At 39.5% G+C, this 18402-nt stretch overlaps 4 protein-coding genes across 4 annotated transcripts in view; 3 read left to right on the top strand and 1 right to left on the bottom strand.

Moving 5' to 3' along the window:
• The first annotated feature begins 586 nt into the window (after positions 1-586).
• LOC103480347 (uncharacterized) lies at positions 587-5176 on the top strand. Its single transcript, XM_008435236.1, has 5 exons — positions 587-653; positions 848-927; positions 1408-1756; positions 1880-1930; positions 2005-5176. The coding sequence occupies exons 3-5, from the start codon at positions 1438-1440 to the stop codon at positions 3549-3551; spliced, it is 1917 nt and encodes a 638-aa protein (XP_008433458.1). The 5' UTR covers positions 587-653; positions 848-927; positions 1408-1437; the 3' UTR covers positions 3552-5176.
• Positions 5177-6820: 1644 nt separating this feature from the next.
• LOC103480348 (H-2 class II histocompatibility antigen, A-U alpha chain-like) lies at positions 6821-10045 on the bottom strand. The gene is made up of 4 exons (XM_008435238.2): positions 9905-10045; positions 9552-9797; positions 7424-7708; positions 6821-7310 (listed from the first exon to the last, which is right to left on the bottom strand). The coding sequence occupies exons 1-4, from the start codon at positions 9957-9959 to the stop codon at positions 7183-7185; spliced, it is 714 nt and encodes a 237-aa protein (XP_008433460.1). The 5' UTR covers positions 9960-10045; the 3' UTR covers positions 6821-7182.
• Positions 10046-10294: 249 nt separating this feature from the next.
• On the top strand, positions 10295-14627 carry LOC103480349 (H-2 class II histocompatibility antigen, E-S beta chain). The gene is made up of 7 exons (XM_008435239.2): positions 10295-10358; positions 10742-11014; positions 11761-11974; positions 12202-12269; positions 12418-12531; positions 13038-13203; positions 13820-14627. The coding sequence occupies exons 1-7, from the start codon at positions 10304-10306 to the stop codon at positions 13914-13916; spliced, it is 987 nt and encodes a 328-aa protein (XP_008433461.1). The 5' UTR covers positions 10295-10303; the 3' UTR covers positions 13917-14627.
• A 2454-nt stretch (positions 14628-17081) lies between these two features.
• Positions 17082-18402, top strand: part of LOC103480416 (GTPase IMAP family member 7-like) — a 4709-nt gene continuing 3388 nt past the window's right edge. Inside the window, exon 1 of the mRNA XM_008435354.2 lies at positions 17082-18015. Within this exon, the coding sequence (XP_008433576.1) occupies positions 17256-18015 (760 nt within the window). The 5' untranslated portion in view covers positions 17082-17255. The remainder of the gene's footprint in view (positions 18016-18402) is intronic.

Consider the following 18402-nt stretch of genomic DNA (forward strand, 5'->3'; position numbering starts at 1 on the left):
AATTTATGATAACTTTAATAAATCCTCTCCAAAGCAGTTTGTGGCTGAAATTAATATAAGTACAACTTAGTCTAACATCATTAATTATATGACCCATTTGAAGAGGAGAGAATATGGAGCTCAAGATCAGAACAACTTTCTGTTTGGGATCAAGAACTGAGATTAAAATATTGAATTAGTCTCATTTGTTTAGATGAAGATATGCAAAATAAAATCAAATGTAAATGTCTGGGAAACAAGATCAAATATTAACAACAATGAGAGAGAATCATCTGAGTTTTTCAGAACATCAGGATTATAAAAGCTTTTGGTCCAACTGTGCTTCAAGCAAGAGGTTTTTAAAGAATATTTTATGCAACTTCAAATACATTTATTGTCTGAACTGACTGTAGATAACAACCATGTTTTTAAATGACAGACTTTTTCCTCATGGCACAAATTCCTCTTACCATAATCTCTCCTTTTAAGGTTGGAAAAATGGATCCAAATGTAACCTGTAGATTTTCTAGTATCCACAAGAGGGAGGCAAGATCTGCTTCTCGTCATACTGAAAGTGAAAGTGGTTTAGATGAAGCTGTTCATGCAGCAGAGAGGCACTCACATCCTGCACCGTTACAAGATCCACTCAGTTTCCACATTAAATATCAGTGCTGGTAAGTTATGGTCTCTTATTTGCAGTGCTTCACATTAGAGACTACATTTGAAGATTTTTGACTTAAACTAGTGGCAGATAAATGTGATTAGGTCTCTGTGTGTGTAAAGAACGAGCAACATCACGTATAAATGCAACTTGTTTACAAGTGAAGCGTGGATTTACAAGTTTCACTTTCTGTTTTCTCTTTTTCAGAGCACTCAGGCTCTGAGGTGCAGACAAACTCGGTCTAACAGCCAAACACAAAGCTTTTAAGACGGACATTTTGATTGAGGGTAAGTGCTCATTCTGTGACAACTATAAGTGAAAGAAAGATTATTTACTTTATTTCAAATGGGATTAAATTCTTTGTCAAATGCACAAATTTTGAAGAGGACAAGGCAAAGACGTTTATTTCACTAGAAGATGAGAAGTTTGATTTTCACAATCTTCACAAGTTAGTAAATATGGGAAAGCAGCTACTTCCCTTCAGTTACAGTTTGAGGGACAGAATCCAAAGTTTAAAATGTGGCCCAACTTTATCTGGTCACATCACAAATAGCTAGAAAGATGGTAAGGAAAGTGAAAACTGTTCCAGAATTCACTGGTTGAAAAGAATTTTAAATGTAAGACAATATAGGACTTGTCATGCTGTTTTAAAAAAAAAAACCTAATCTGTTTTACCTGACAGTTTTACTGCATATAGGATTTCCTAAATGTACAGATAAGACTATCCATGTCCTTCTATGTTTCTTACTGTACGATATCATTTCCAGGAAGAGCAGAGGCTAAATATATAGGTGAAGATGGTGATGCACACTGACAAACAGAGTACCTGCCACTCCACTGACAATAAGGCCGACTACTGTATCCACAACAAAGCATGGATGAAAATATCGGGCCCTGCAGCTGAGCCGCTTCGGGACGTTTTCTTTGGATCGAGTGTCGTGGTTCAACCAGAACTAAAGGCTGCAGGAAGACAAGAAAAAGAAGTCAAAGCACTCCAGAAAGATATGTCTGACAGGCGACAGACTTTGGAAGAACACTCTGTACATGTCGGTGTTTATAATCCAACGGGTTCAACGCCACAAGAACAACAAGCAGAGGGAGTGAAACCAAAGAGAGGTAAAGATGCTTAGTGGTGGTAAACAGAAGTTTCCGATAATCATATATCTATCTCAGTGAAGCTCAGGGACAACAAAGCCATAAATAATGTAATCTTTTTTCTTTTTCCTTCCCTGGTGGCAGCATCAAAGGTCATCATCAAAGGAACAGATGGAGTTCAGAAGTGCATCAAAGGTAACTAGAGATTACAGTTTTCTGTTATCCTTTCAAATGAACATGATGATTTGATTTTCATCTTTGTTTTGTAGTGCTGAGAGCTTATAGGATCGTCCTGTTGGGAGAAACCGGGGCTGGGAAAAGCACCCTCGGAAACTCCATCTTAGCAGAGGAAGTGTTCAAACCTGGCAGGACGACTGACTATCAAATTCAGTCCAAATCTGCCCACGAAAGAAGAATCACTGTGTTGGACTCTCCTGGTTTCTCTCATTTTGACCAACCTGAGGCGGAGCTGAAGGATGAGATGGCGAGGTGTACCGCAAGGTGCACTCCCGGTCCCCATGTTCTTCTGATTGTGCTGAATGTAGAGGAATCCTCAAAGCAACAGTCGACTGCAATCGACAAAATCTGCCAGTGTCTTCCAGAGGAAGCATTCAAATATGCCGCAGTTGTTTTTACTCATTGCCCAAATGGGATGACAATTGAAAAGTATATCAATGAGAATCAACATCTTAAGGATTTGGTAACGAAGTGTGGTGGCCGATATCATGTAGTTGATCGTAAGTACAGCCCGAGGGGTGACGAAAATGACTCCCAGGTGTCACAGCTGATGAGCATGATAGATAAGATAGTGATAGAGAACAAAGGAGGGTGTTTCACTAACGAAATCCTCCAGGCAGATCAGAGAGACAAAAATAACACAAAATCAAGTAACCCACAACAATCAAACGACAACAGAGGTAATGCCAACAACAACTTATGGATTAGCTTCTCAGGTCCTCAGGGGAACTTGGTGGCAGAAGCTTTATTTGGGTCAGATGTTGCAGTTTGGCAAACAACACAAACATCCACCAAGACTGGAGAATGCCCTACTAGTAAACAGGGAGAAAATAAAATACCATGTTCTGAACCAAAAGGGAGAGATGAAGAAAAGTGCAAGAGTGCACCTCAAAAAAACTCCACTTCAATGGAGGAGGAAGAGGTAGTTGAGCAAGGAAGAGAAGCGGATGCAGAGGTTGATGCAGAAACAAACGAGGCATCAAATATGTTGGACAGGAGGACGGAATCAGCAGAGGCAGGAGCTACAGGTTTAACTGGGCCGACAACGGGAGGTTTAGGGAAATTTATTGCTGGTTTATTTGGGGTAGTAATGGGAGGTTTAGGGACATTTGTATCAAGTTTACTTGGGGTACTAATGGGAGGTTTAGGGACAGTTGGAACAGGTCTTACTGGGATGACAGTGGGAAGTTCAGGGGCAGTTGGGACAGGTCTTACTGGGATGACAGTGGGAAGTTCAGGGGCAGTTGGGACAGGTCTTACTGGGATGACAGTGGGAGGTTTTGGGGCAGTTAGAACAGGTTTAACTTGGGTGGCAAAAATAGCTGCAGGTATAATATCTTTGGCAGCAGCAGTAGGGGTAGTCGCATGGGTCAAGAAAATGTATGACAAGATCATGCACCTTTGTCAGATGATCAAGCAGAACATTGGAATCGTCCTTCTGGTTGTCGCTTTTTACTTCCTGCTGTTTCTGTCGTTTTGTGACAGAGTACCAATGGCTGGAACCATTTTTCTATCAAGTGGAATATTGGTGATGTTTCTGGTCATACTGTTGTTATTCACTGTCATTATGAAACAATAACAGTTTGTGACTCTGCACCCAGTTTAATGTATTTTGGGAATTGGATTCAAAATCTAAAGACGTGGAGACGTAACTATTGGATTTTAATATGTGTAATCGTCTTCAGTGAATGTGAAGATTTTAAAAAAATGATTTTTACCTGAACACACAATCAATGCAGCATCTGTGTGTTCTCTTCATTGAAGGTGATTAATGGGTTAAGAAGGAGCAATTAGTAATCAGGTTTAGAGCTGGATCGCTTGACAATGTGTTAATGCCTTAAATATTTAATGTGTAATTAAAAAGTAAAGGTGACAAAATTTATGAAATAGATCACACTAAGTAAATATTTGTTTTATTTAACATATTTTATGTAAGAAATTAACATGTAATGAAATAGATCCTGTCCTAGAATTTCATGTAATTGACCATTACAGGTCACAAATGTGATGATCATCTAGCCACGGTAACACATTTTATGAAAATTTTTTTAAATATAATTTTGGTTAAAAAAAATTAAAAAGGGGGTCAACATAGAATAAAAATATGCCTCATTTATATAGTTCAGTAGAATAATTTCACACTGATTTTGAGATAATGGGGAACAAAATTTGGAAGCTAAGAAAACATTTAATATTAAAATTATTTAAAATATTGAATATGACTTAAAATGCAATAGCATGAATTACTACTTTTTTGTATCAGTTGGTCACAAGGCATTTATTTACGGGAGTGTTTGGTTCGGAAATTGACGGTCCCTTTGTGAACCTCGGAGCGCTAGAGAACAGATGACCGAAATTAGTGTTCACATATCGGATCGACCTTGAGCTAAACGCCCCTTACTCAGTAAGGGGGGTTACTCCGCGGAGCGCGGGATATCCAGTATCCAACTTGAAAATAACCCCGGTGCAGGCGGTAACACAATGAAAACACCTGAAAAGGTTTGTTTTGGTCTGTGGGCTGCAAAGATGTCGCCGAGAACGTAAACGTCATACGCTGTGACGTCAGCTCCAAAGCTCTATTCTTGGGAGGTTTACTGGGGAAACGATTAGGGGTCTTACTCCTGGCGCCCACCGGAAGTAGCATTTCATTGTAATTTATTGGTTGTTTTTTTTTTTGCTAGTCTATATTCATGATAGAAGTTACATCTCTCTTTTTAGTTATAATACAATATTTAGTAAAACTTGTTTATCGCGCCCATAAATCACGCAAAGCCTCATGGGGGACGCAATTTATTCCGTATTACTATAAATGTCTGACAGACACACCACACATCTCTACAATAAGTGTGATAATAATGACCAAAACAACACACAGGAATTGTTAAGGTCAGTTAAATTGTCATTGCGGGACCTAAATAGACACCAGCTAACAGAAATGGCTCTGTGGCTCAACTATATTAAATGATGAAATATTGCCCTGTTTTTTGTTTCGTTCTTTTTTAATTGTCTCCCATTAGTACCCCAAGTAAATTTATTCACATACATTTATTATTATTGATACTTTTATTAAAGATCAGTTGTACAAGTTTATGTCATTGGGGAAGGGGGCGAAGACATGTTAGCATACACCTCAGAAAGCCCCTGTTCTTCAATATTTATGTTGTGTTTTAAATTAGAATGTTGTAATAAAGAATTGTGTTGATATACATTGTGTTTTTATTGATATTACAAACATTAAGTTGTCTGGGACAGAAAAGGCATCTACAGCTGACCCAGATGCCTCAATGAATAACGGGCCAGCAGAGCCCGGGTCTGGTTTGCCAGAGGTGAAACAGTTTATGGGCCAGTTGGTGTGTCCTCACCTGGTCCACACCTGGCCCACAAACCATTGTCCATCAGGTTCTGGTCCAGTTCTGGTGATTCTGTGCGAATACAGCAACGTGGCATTTTGTGTAATTCCTGAGGTGATGTTTGCATTAGCTGTATTAACTGGCAAACCTGTTTCTATTTCACAGAAATTATGCTATTTCTGTGAAATAGCATAATTTCACAGAAACTTCATATCAGCGTCAGCAGAAAACTGGACTCTGTTCAGAGATGTCATAAATCCCTGATTTCAGGAAAAAATAATGTTTGTTTAAACCAAATGATTATTTGTACAAAATATGCAGTTGGCCAGACAGGAAATATTTATAAATTAGACATTTTTCCTCTGTCCCTGATAAGGGACACTTACTGAACTGAACTTGAGAAGCCACCAGTTTAAATCTGTCTGAAAACAACCTATATTATTACATACCAATGTTTATAACAGTCCTAACTCAGTTTTTATTGTGTCAAGTGAGACAAAGCTATTTTGAACTGGATCTACCAGGTTCTCTACAGTTTCTGGTTCCATTTAACTAACTATTGCTCCATCTTCCTGCTACCCACTGCAGCCCAGCAGCAGACCTGCAGCTGTAGGCCAGAGGCCACAGGAAGAAACAGTGGAGGAAGACTGGCACAGCAGGTCAAAGGTCAAAAACCCACCAACCCTACACCATGATTCCCAAGGTGCCCAGGCATGCAAATGGTGCACCATGCTGACCTGGTTTCCCCTCCACCAAAGGGAATAAGCTGCTCTATTGATTCCTCTGGACAGCAGCTACAGTAATGAACTGATGCTCCATCGGCATGGAGACAATTCTAACCCTAACTAAAAACAATAAGCGTTAAGGAAAGCTGCTGCTGAATTAATTTATAGTAACATAAGTCAGACAAACTCCAGACTGCATAAAAGTTACTTTGGAATAAAGTGTTCCCTTCATATTGAGAACAGAGAGGATGATATCATCCTGACACCAGAGAGGTTCTGCTTCTGGCTCTAGTGATGGAGATAAAAACCAACTGAACTGGATGAATGACAATAAACTGATAAAAATCATTATAAATCAATCATTTATTACATAAAACACAAACTGACAGGAGGTTCTGTTCACTGTTAGCGCAGATAAAAGCCATCAGGTTGGAGTTTCTGCTAAAGGAAGAATTTAAAGTCAACGTTAAACTTTCAAAGCATCCATCCATCCATCCATCCATCCATCCATCCATCCATCCATCCATCCATCCATCCATCCATCCATCCATCCATCCATCCATCCATCCATCCATNTCCATCCATCCATCCATCCATCCATCCATCCATCCATCCATCCATCCATCCATCCATCCATCCATCCATCCATCCATCCATCCATCCATCCATCCGGGGTCGGATTGTGGGGGGAGCAGCTTCAGAAGGGAGGCAAAGACTTCCCTCTCTCCAACCACTTCTTCCAGCTCCTCCGGGGGAATCCAGTGTGTCCTGGGTCTTCCCCGAGGCCTCTTCCCGGTGGGACGTGCCCGGAACACCTAACCAGGGAGGCGTCCAGGAGGCATCCTGCCCAGGTGCCTGAGCCTCTTCAATTGGCTCCTCTCGATGTGGAGGAGCAGCGGCTCTACTCTGAGTCCCTCCTGGATGACCGAGCTTCTCACCCTATCTCTAAAGGAGAGCCCAGACACCCTGCGGAGGAAACCCATTTCAGCCGCTTGTACCCGTGATCTCGTTCTATCAGTCAAAGTAGTTTATATAAAATTCACATCAGTGATGAAGAGGAGAAACTGATTAAAATGAAGACAAAAAAAAAAAAAGTTTAATACTGAACATAACTAAGAGATAAATCATCAACCAATCAGCTGCACTTGTTCCTTTTGATCACGAAGTAAATTCCCACAGCGGCTCCCAGCAGGCCGATGGTCAGACCGACTCCACAGAAGATAGTCGGACCGAGACCGGACTGAGGATTGTTCAGCTCCACATCTGGAGACAGAGACAAGAAACATCTGGATGTTTGATTTCATAAGGTTTAATCAGGTTTATCATTAATTTAAAGGCTCCCCTTCAGGATTTCAGTCTAGTTAAAGTCTCCTCACCCCAGGTCCTGGTCTGTGGTTTTGTCAGAGCCACATGCTCCACGGAGCAGCTGTAGATGTCTCCCATCTGAGGGACGAACTGCAGCCTGGAGATCTGGGTGAAGGTGAAGTCCTTGTTGAGGAAGGGAACGTTGATGCTGGTTCCTTCAGTCACTTCCTGACCGTTTTTGGTCCAGGAGACATTGACTGGAGCCGGATAGAAACCAGAGACGTGACAGATCAGGATGTTCTTCTCTCCCAGCTCCACATCGTCTCTGGGGTAAATCGTCATGCCGTAGGGGGGGTCTGAGGAGAAACCGGGAGGTTAACTGGAGGAACAGGACCTGATGGAGAGTCTGATCCAGGATGGATCAGAGCAGAATGTCTGATGGTGGACCGGATAGATCAGAGTCTACCACATTCACAACTCAGAGCATCAAAAAAGCAGAACTGATGACCTGCTTTACTGTAACTCGGTAAATGGTAAACCATGGAGAAATCTACAGACCTAAAGTGTTTCAGGTCAAGTTGGCAGCAGAACTCACCTAAAGGTTTGTCCATATTTTATTTTTCTAAACTGAATAAAACTCTGAGTTTAGAACATGTAGGGCTTTAGGACGGGTTCTGGAAAAGTCAATCTCTGAGCATCAGTCAGTTCATTTTCTCCAGGTCAGATTTCTGGTTCAGGAATTGACCGACTCTGGAAATGTCACATGGGACTGTCTAGTATTCACCTGTGTGGATTTTCTAGACTAGATTTCAGAGATGACAGTTTAATAATTACTGGATTTACAGGAGCTGCTGGTTCACTGAAGTTCATTTTATGGATTTATTTACATTAATTTCACTGAATTCATTTGTTTTAGTGATGGCAGCTTACTTTCATGTGTTGAATTAACTTAAAATGTACATGTTTAACTAAACATTTAACTTTAACCTGAAACAGTTAACTTCAACATTGTGTTTTTATCCTGTCTGATGTCATGATGAAAGATTCACTTTGGATTTTGGCTACAGCTAGAGGAGGAAACCAGAGAAAACAAAACTGTTCATTGTTTTCAGTTTAACCCTGGTTTCCACATTTAAAGAGGTAAAGTTTTGTTGTTCTTTACTCATAATTAATATTTTAAGGTGATTTCAGTGTCACAGATTGAAACCATGAACTACAGGACATTGTTACGGTTAAAATAAGTAAGACGTTTTGAGGTGTTGACAGTTTAACCCTGACCTTTAAACTCTGGCTGCTCAGCCTGTTTCTACTCTTCCTGAATAGTTTTACTTCCACCTCACCTCCCAGCAGCTCATCTGGTTTCTCATTGTGTCGTTTTTAATCTGGATTAAATCTTTTTTTTTGGTGCTCTGCCTGAGCTCACTCACTATTGGCTGATAACACAGGTGCTGCCTTCTGATTGGTCAGGGGGCGGGGCTAACCGGCAGCGGGTCTGTTAGAGATTAGAAATAAACTGATGGAATAGTTTCCAGAGGAACTGGACCAGAACTGGACCAGAACTGGACCCAGACCATCAGTACGAGCTACTTTGTTTTATTCTATTACGGGATGTTGCCAGTAACCATCATCGTCTTTACTGGGAGCAGAAGACAGTTATTGTTTATCAACTATGTAAAGATGAAAATGATAAATTCCTGTTTAATTTCTAATTATCCAGCCTGACTGAATCTCTGTGGGAATATTTTATTATTCTCAGTTTCTTTTGGTTTCTGATGTCTATTTTAAAGTTTTGTAACTAAATTATTTAACTTTACAAATTTATTGATAGTTAGATAAAATAAAGTTAATAAAATGAAGAGTTTTACTTATGTTATTTAATGAATTAGATGGATCAAATGAAAATAATATATATACAACCCAGAGTAGAATATCTGCTTTCATAAATTAAGAAAGCCCTGCATGTTATTAATGCTTAATAAACAGTTAATAGAGTGATAACATTAAATTAATATGAACTGTAAAAAACTGGAAGAGCTTTAATTAACATCACATCTCAGATTTTAGACAACATTTTCCTCACTGGACTGGACTTATTTGATTATTAATATTGTGATTTGTTAATAATAAACATTTCAATATAAAAATGATCAGCTGATCAGAGGTGAAAATAAATCAGTTTAAATAAATATTGTTCTTCACCGTTTTCATCTGGGATGTCCTTCATGGCAGTGCGCATCGTCTTCAGGTTCATTCTGCAGACCTGTTGATTAGCCACAGCTAATTCATAACCTCCTGGGTAGCTTATATTATCAACAAAAGGAGGCAGAGGTTCGACTCCTTCTCCCCTCTGGAAGTTGGCGTACCACAGCACTTCTCTATCCAGAGCGTACACAGACTCTCCATCAGAGTCTGAACATCCATCGACATGACGGTCCTCATGTAGAACTAAAAACACAGAGAGAAAAACTTATGACGAACCTGGAGCAGAACCTCCAGGACCCCGTAGGTCTATCAGAACCAGTTTGGACCCGGTCAGAACCAGAATAACTCACCACCAGCAGAGACCCAGAGGACCCCACTGAGGAAGAGGAGCAGCTTCATCTTCATCAGTCAGAGTCTCAGAGACTCTGAGAGAAACTGAAGCTGCTGCTGGAACCAAACGCTGGCAGAAGCCAATCAGAGGGCAGGAGGGCTGTGACATCATCAGCAGCTAGGCAGGGAAAGGCTGGAGCTCCAGAACCAGTCCTGGAGACCAGGAACCAGTTCCTTAGATTAGAGAGAGAACCAGATTAGACCAGATTAGAGAGAGAAACCCATTTCTCTCTCTAATCTTCAGCCTCAGTCTCTTCTACCCGGTAACCAGTGATGCAAAGGTCATGTGACCCTGTTCTGGTTTTTACAGCAGTTCCCATCAGAACCAGTTAGTTCCTCTGACTGGAAGAGAGAGAGACATGGCTCCATCACCGCTCTGCTGGCTGCTGATCGTCATCACCATAAACTCTGCTGGTATGATCAATAACTGATAATATAATCAATACTCTGGTAATAACTGATAACCACTGATCAATAAGTTATATGGATCAATATTCAGAGTTTAAACTGCATCATTCTGTAGCGCAATAAGGATCAATAATCTGATCACTGATCAATACTATAGCTAATATCTGGATCAATAGTCTCTTATTCTGGATCAGTTCTGCTGGAGAATCAGTGATGCAGATTCAAAACTGATCAATGTTTTGATTAATTATTGATCATTAATATGCTAATAATTACTTCAGGCCATTCAAATGTATTGATTGGTAATCTATGTGAAGTTGATCAAATGAACACATGGTAGGATCAATAACTGACAGTAAATCAATGCTAAGGTTCTGTTTTGGTTCCAGACGGATTCAGAAATTGTCATGTGAGTCTTTGTGCCTTTAACTCCACTGAGCTGACAGACATCCAGTTCATCAGCTCCTACATTTACAACAAGATAGAGTATCTCAGGTTTGACAGCAACCTGGGGAAGTTTGTTGGATACACGGAGTTTGGAGTGAAGACTGCTGAACGGTGGAACAGGGATCCTTCATCTATAGCATCGATGAGAGCTCAGAAGGAGACCTACTGCCAATACAACATTGGTGTCGAGTACCAGAATGTTCTGACTAAATCAGGTGAGTTTGATTTGATCATTTCCTGATTGATTGATCAGTTCTGACTGATGATCATTAAACTGAATATTTCAGTCTTCACTTATTTATTATTGATTAACTTAAACATTAAACTCTGATGTCATCAAATGATCAATATTTATCTCTCAGCATGGATCCAACCGCCGCTGATATTAGAGATTGGTAATACTACTGGAGTTAATCAATATTAAATGCGTAGAAATCTTAATAACATCAGAAACGTTTAAAGAATCAATTAAATCTGGAAACAACCAGGAAAAAGAAAATATTTTTTTTCTGTTAATTGTCCATAAATATAAAATTCACTATAAAACTTAAATACTGAAGTTACATCTAGTTATTGATGGACTCAGTCTATAACACCCAGTTTTATTATTGTTAATGATCTGTGATTTATCTACAATAATAACTTTAGTTTATCTGAACTCTGGTCTATTTATAATTATATTTATGTATTAATTATAACTATATAAAACCCAGGTCTGTTTGGATCAATAACCAGAATCATCAAAGTAAATGTAATAATCTACTTTCATTTTCCCTCCAGTTCTCCTAGCAGCTTCAGTTCTGGTTAAACTGGTTTTATCATCAAAAATCAACACAGAAACTGATCATATTGATATAGTAATATAAATACTTCCTGTTACATCCAGGGATCATCAGAATGGATCATGTATAGATTAATTTGACCTTAATAATAAACCAATAACCTGTCAATAATCTCCCAGTCGCACCTACCGTCACGCTTCACTCCAGGACGCCCCCTGCTGGCCACCACCCCTCCATGCTGGTCTGCAGTGTTTATGATTTTTACCCTAAAACCATCGAGGTCGGGTGGCTGAGAGATGGACAGGAAGTGACATCAGACGTCACCACCACTGACGAGATGGAGGACGGAGACTGGTACTACCAGATCCACTCCACGCTGGAGTACACGCCCAGGTGGGTCAGAACCAGAACCAGAACCACTGGGAATACTGGGACCATAATAACCAGAACCAGTATAACCAGTAAAACCACTGGGACCCTTAAGACCAGAACCACTGGCACTACCAGGTCCACTCTACGCTGCAGTACACACTCTGGGTCACGACCAGAACCAGTAGAACCACTGGGGTCTGACCCATTTTCCTGCTGGTTCTGACCCAGTTCTGTTCCTCTCTCTTCAGACCTGGAGAGCGGATCTCCTGCAGGGTGGAACATGCCAGCCTGAAGGAGCCTCTGATAACCGAATGGGGTAAGAAGGAGGACGACTGGAGACACCTGGAGGACAGAACACCTGTCTCACCTGTCCTCATATCTCACCTGTCCTCATGTCTTCCCCTGTCCTCCTCCTGTCCAAACATGTCCCCACGTCTCTGTCCTCTTCCTCTCTGTCCTTCCAGACCCGTCCATGCCAGAGTCAGAGAGGAACAAGCTGATCATCGGAGCTTCGGGAATGGTCCTGGGTTTGATCCTGTCTCTGGCTGGATACATCTACTACAAAACGAAGCCCAGAGGTCAGAACCAGAACCTTGATAGAACCAGAACCTGGATAGAACCAGAACCTGGATAGGACCAGAACCAGTATAGAATCCATTCAGACCAGTTCAGACGTTTTTAGAGATGATTTAAAACCAGTTCAGAACCAGCTGCATTCATGTACTGAAAGAGGAAGGTCAAAGGTCAGAGCCAGAACAGAACCAGTGTAAAGCAAGTTTATAGAACCAGAACACATTTAGGCCCGGTCCCGATCCTCTCCCTCCCTCCCTCATTCTTGTTGGAGGTCAAAGGTCGCAGTGTGTCCCACATTCTTCTCATCCGCTCTTCGTCCATTTAGGGTTCTGTTTCCGCCCTTACTCTGAGTCCGCACTTTTACGGCCTTTGGCGAAGTGTATTACCCACAATTCATTGCTGCATGTGACAGATTTATGAAAATGTTTTGTTTTTCCGTCTTTGTAGAAAATTTTAATAAAATGTCATAACAAGGCACACCCTCAAGTTGCTGCTCCATCTTTTCTCACAGACATATCCCTGGTGGCTAAAGCTATCCAAGACAGCACCGTCCCACCACCTGAACCCATGGCGGTCAGCGGAGATCCAACCAACTACCTCAAATGGAAAGATTCATTCGTCTCACTGGTGGACTGGAAAAGCATATCTCCTGCTGATAAACTGCATCTACTAAAAAGGTACATCACTGCTCCTGCTCTTAAATGTCTTGAGATCATATTTTATTGCAGTGAAGGAGATGCACACAGAGATGAAACGAAGAGGCTTGACCAGCGCTACGGTCAGCCTTTCATTGTTCAGAAGACATTTAAGCCCTGTTTGCACTGCAGGGCCGGGAACTGCAGCGCAAACATGCGAAGGACTGATTTGATTTTAGAAAATGTATGTATGGAATTGTTTGGCCTGTGTGTGTTGGCGCCTGTTAGGATTTTTATGTTATCACTCTTACATCAGCAGTCTTATATTCAGTTAGAAGTGTCAGGTTTTTACTGTGTGTGTCGGAAACTTTTGATCCTCCCTCAAAGAAGGTCTCTGCAGCATGATTACCTCTAGATTCCCTCCTCCCTTGGGACAAATCTCTCATGTAAAAGACTAGATGACCTGCGTGAAACGTGTTCATCTTTTATCTCTTGCTTTTTTTTTTATCTCTCCCTTCTCTGAAAATAAAAGACAAGCTCAAGCTGGAAGTTATCAGAACGCGTGGTGTGCAGCTTGCTGGAGCGGTCCGCTGCGTGTTGTCTTTTCGTGAAAGCTCGATTTCAAAACTCACGTTGTCTGTGGTTCTTTTTTACGTAGGTTGGGAAGAAAATACCTGTCATCTTGGTGCAGCGACCCAGATGAAGATTACAAGTTCCGGATGGACAAAGATGACCTGAAAAAAAGGATTGTATGATGAACATGTTAAAAAATAAAAAAAATAAAAAAAATAAAAAAAATAAACAAAATAAACGTATTAAGTCATCTGCTATGACTCCTACACTGAAAATGTGAAACACGTGGTGTTAGTACATTTCTTTTTAGTGTGTTTGTATTCCTTAGACTGAATTTTTTTTTTTTTTGCATTTTTATTGTTCATTTTTAATTTTCTTTTCTTCTCTTCTTTAGATTTTAGGTAGCTCACACATATGTAAGAATGATAAACAGCAGGGGAATGTTAGGATTTGTATGTATTATCACTCTTACATTAGTAAAGCTTCAGCTTTTTACTGTGTGTGTTGGAAACTTTTGACCCTCTAATGATATGTACCATTACTGGCTAACGCTCATGCACTAGTGTTCTTCTTCTTCTTCTCTTCTATTATGGCGGATCGCAAGCAACTTTGACATGCATACCACCACCTACTGTACACGAGTGTGTAGCAACATTTCTTTACATCTGTTACATTCTATTTTTTAATCTTGTATTTTGAAGAAAAATAAATCATGGTTTTCTTAATCTATAAATATCCATTATGTTTCCTTCATTTCCTAATATTCCTTTATGACTCCATTCTTGACCTGTCCTTCCAACCATTCTTTTCAAATTCTCCCTTTCAGATTCATATGTTCTACAGTTCATCAATACATGTCCTACATTTTCTTTCTCTCCACATCCTTCACATGTATCATTATTTTTCCTCCCTATTAAATATAAAAAATAATTTATATTTAAATGTGTTCTGATACTCTAAATCTGATCATTATTATTTCTTTCCTTCTGTTTCTCTCATTAATATTACTAATTAATACTGACTTTTGTATTTTATGTAATCTTCTTCCTTTTATATTTTATTTCCACCTTTTTTTGCCATTTTTTCAATTCTTTACTCTTAATAAATTATTTCCCTTCCCCTTTTGCAAAAGGAATTATAAAAATTATTGCCACCTCCAAAGCCCTTTTTGCTCATTTATCTGCCTTTTCATTTCCTTTTACCCCTTCATGAACTGGTACCAAACATCAATGCCACCTCTGTATAATCTAAATAAACTGTGCTGAATTTCTAATACTAAATCTTTCCTATATTTCCTTCTCCCTTAATACTGCTGAAAAAATGCCTGAGATCAGGCAGCAGTTTGAGCAATTTTAAATTCCACCAGCATTTCAAATTTAAGAGTTTTAGATTTTAAAAATAACGTGTTTGTGGTCTCATAATAACCAACATTATGGATGATTCTAATGTTTTTGTAGAAAACTCAGTGGATGTAAAGAGCTTTTGTAATAAATTCCTCAAACCTCTGAACAATGTTAAATAAGGCAAAAATCAGAGATTTATAAAGAATGTAAAGAGATTTATTATTTATTATTCAGAATATGTTTGGCTTTAGCCAGGATTGATTTGCTTCTATTTAGTTTATTCTGTAAATGTTTAGTATGAGGTTTACAACTAATTTTATCATTTAAGAGAAATCTAATAGATTTAAGATAGGAGCCGTCAGCAGATCAACCGAAAGTAAAAGTTCAAATACTTATCAACCAGCTGGAAGCACTAAAGTCCAATTCACCAAGATTATCAAGTCTGATGCAGCTGATAAAAAGCAATATTGTTGACACACAGCCTATTTTATGACAAAATTATCTTAATTAAAAATAACCAAGGTACTTTTCAGTTTATTTGTTGAAAATGCTTTGAATGATGTAGAATTTGTTTCTACTTTTTTCTTTCACATAAAATCTGAATATTTATGCTTGTTGTTGTCATGTATAAAAAATAGCTCAAGGGGTGTGAATACTTTTACAAGCTCTGATCTCTGACAACACCTCAGTTGTCTTATCAGACAAATGTTAAACACAGCCTGGTCTTTAAGTATCTTGTTTTTGTTATGTTGTTAAGTTTGCATGTGTTGTGCAACCAGTAACAAAATCAAAAGTGAAAGAAGCGTCTAAAGAAGCTCCAGCTGCTTGTTGTGGTTCTCCTTGGTGAGTGGCTTTTCTGAGGGATTCCTGAGCAATTCTTTCTTCATCATCATGGAAGGTAATACATCATAATAACTCATAATAAATGTTAACCCCTTAACTCTTTTTGGAAATTTGAACTTGTTGCTTTTGCTTGCTGTTTAGTTCATGCTTCCATTGACATTCTAACATAGAGCGGGAAATACCAGCATATTTCTAACATGAACTTCTCTTGTGAAAGACAAAGTAAAACAATATGAAGTAGATCAACTAATGGAAAAGTTTGGAATATTAATTTGATATCACTGGACCTTTAACATCGCGGTCATCAAGTTCAAGAAGCCGTAACTGAGAGGATTTTCTCAATTTTCTCATTAACAAAATTGCAAATATAATGTTGCATCTTAACACCAGTGGATAAGACATGTCTGTGATGAAAGGTAATCATTCAAGCTCCAAAGAGTGATTTCATCAGTCGCCATTGTTCATCATTTCCTGTTTCAGAAAACACCAAAAGTGAAGTTACACTTCTGCCTTTTTTGTGTGTGTGATCCATTTCTCTTGTATTTGTAGGCCCTCCAGCTGCTTGTTGTGGGTTGGGAGCAAGACGGAACAATTCCCAACGTAGGTCTTTTTTTTAACCACTTGTAAATGAGTTTAAAGCAAATTACACTCAAATCCTAGAATTCAGAATGAACTGAACTAATGTAGTGTTTTTTAGCCTGTAAGTAGGTGGGGGAACACATCAGGCTTTATGTATGGCTACCTTGCTTTTTTCCTTATTTACAAAAGGGTTGAAAATGTTGTGTTTTGTTATTCTTTACTTGCTTACCTTTAAAGTGTAACTGATTCCCCAGTGAAATCATAAAAAATTATGCTCTACATAAAAAGAAGCGACAAGTGACAAGTGTAACAACTCAGATGGTAACATACAGCACTGTTGCAACAACTCAGATGGTAACATACAGCACTGTTGCAACCAATAGGAAAATTCAACTGCAGTAGCCACAGCTTAACCCAAAGAGGGCAGCACTACATCACAGAGTAAAATTAGGAAAGAAGAAAATTTCCACGTTTGCACACAAGCTTTAAGATAGCACCCCAAGCTAAATGCTTAGTTTATTAGCAAAGAAACGTTTTTAAATTTCTGCAATTTACAGCAAAGAAAATGTTGCATAAGAATTCTAACTGAGTAAAATAATGATGAATAATGTATATGACATGAAACAACTTAACTATAAATTCCTATTTCAGGTAAGACGTCATAGGTTACTGTGATTTCTCATGTCCTGGCTGTATTGACTCCATGCCCCAGCTTTAATTATTATTTTTAGTTAGATTAGATGTCACATAAATACGATGCTTCTTGAAGAACAGTCAACAAAAATAAATGTTTTTCCTTGTCTCTTAGTGCGCCTCAGAAGAATTGCCATCATTGGACAAACTGGAGCAGGAAGAAGCAGCCTTGGAAACACCATATTTAAAGAGCAGAAGTTTAAAGTCAATCACGACGGGGATCCTGGGATGAGAGGGTGTGAAGCAAAGACCAAACGTGTTGGTGGGAGAGAAATCACTCTGATCGATATGCCTGGATTATTTGATCCAGAGACAGATGAGAAACAGCTGAAGGCTGAGTTACTGAAAGGAATCACAGAGTGTTCGCCTGGGCCTCACGCTTTCCTCATCGTGCTCAACGTGGAGAAATCTACAGAGAAAGACAACGACATCGTCAGCAAAATGAATGAACACTTCTCAGAGGAAGTGTTTAAATACTCAACTGTTGTCTTTACTCACGGTGATTGGCTCCCAAGACGGCAACAAATCCAAGGGTTAGTGAGGGAAAACAAGTTCCTTAGCGATTTAGTGGAAAAGTGTGGAAATCGATGCCACGTCGTTGACAACAAACGTTGGAACAAGCGATCAAAGTACGGCTACAGAAGCAACCGGTATCAGGTGAAGAAACTGCTCAAGTCAATAGAGAAGACAGTGGAAGAAAATGACGGAAGCTTCAATGCCATGCTGCAAAAAATAGAGGAGACTATTAAAAAAGAAGAAGAACGCATCGCAAAGTCTTCCAGAAACATACCAGAGGAAAAAATCAGAGAGACGGCTAAAGGAAGTACGTATGAAGATTTCTTAAACAAGCTAGCAGGAATCACTACTGGTGCTTTGTTAGGAGCTGCTTTTGGTCCAGCATTAGCTGTGTCAGTGGTTGTTGCATTGCTGGCAACAACTCTTAGTGTCATCACCTCTGCAACCAAATCATGGAGCGGAACGTTTACAAAACTAGCTTTAAACGCAACAGCAAGTGCAGCACCAGACAAAACAAGGGAGGCAGAAAAAGAAGCAAACGTAGCAGTAGAAACAGGAGAACCACCTGCAGCAACCGCAGGAGAAGAAGCAAACGCAGAAGTAGAAACAGGAGAACCACCTGCAGCAACCGCAGGAGAAGAAGCAAACGCAGAAGTAGAAACAGGAGAACCACCTGCAGCAACAGCAGAAAAAG

This window comes from Poecilia reticulata, linkage group LG18, assembly GCF_000633615.1.
Source record: "Poecilia reticulata strain Guanapo linkage group LG18, Guppy_female_1.0+MT, whole genome shotgun sequence".
Classification (NCBI taxonomy): domain Eukaryota; kingdom Metazoa; phylum Chordata; class Actinopteri; order Cyprinodontiformes; family Poeciliidae; genus Poecilia; species Poecilia reticulata.

What these genes read in the sequence shown, in the direction of transcription:
- LOC103480349 (XM_008435239.2), top strand. Translation starts at nt 10,304, where the DNA reads ATGGCTCCATCACCGCTCTGCTGGCTGCTGATCGTCATCACCATAAAC. An exon ending in GAATGTTCTGACTAAATCAG is followed by an intron (nt 11,015 to 11,760) that starts GTGAGTTTGATT and finishes ATAATCTCCCAG; the next exon opens with TCGCACCTACCGTCACGCTT. An exon ending in AAACTGCATCTACTAAAAAG is followed by an intron (nt 13,204 to 13,819) that starts GTACATCACTGC and finishes TTTTTTACGTAG; the next exon opens with GTTGGGAAGAAAATACCTGT.
- LOC103480348 (XM_008435238.2), bottom strand. Translation starts at nt 9,959, where the DNA reads ATGAAGATGAAGCTGCTCCTCTTCCTCAGTGGGGTCCTCTGGGTCTCT. An exon ending in CCTCTGGGTCTCTGCTGGTG is followed by an intron (nt 9,798 to 9,904) that starts GTGAGTTATTCT and finishes CTGTGTTTTTAG; the next exon opens with TTCTACATGAGGACCGTCAT. An exon ending in ACCACAGACCAGGACCTGGG is followed by an intron (nt 7,311 to 7,423) that starts GTGAGGAGACTT and finishes CTCTGTCTCCAG; the next exon opens with ATGTGGAGCTGAACAATCCT.
- LOC103480347 (XM_008435236.1), top strand. Translation starts at nt 1,438, where the DNA reads ATGGTGATGCACACTGACAAACAGAGTACCTGCCACTCCACTGACAAT. An exon ending in GGGAGTGAAACCAAAGAGAG is followed by an intron (nt 1,757 to 1,879) that starts GTAAAGATGCTT and finishes CCCTGGTGGCAG; the next exon opens with CATCAAAGGTCATCATCAAA. An exon ending in AGTTCAGAAGTGCATCAAAG is followed by an intron (nt 1,931 to 2,004) that starts GTAACTAGAGAT and finishes TTTGTTTTGTAG; the next exon opens with TGCTGAGAGCTTATAGGATC.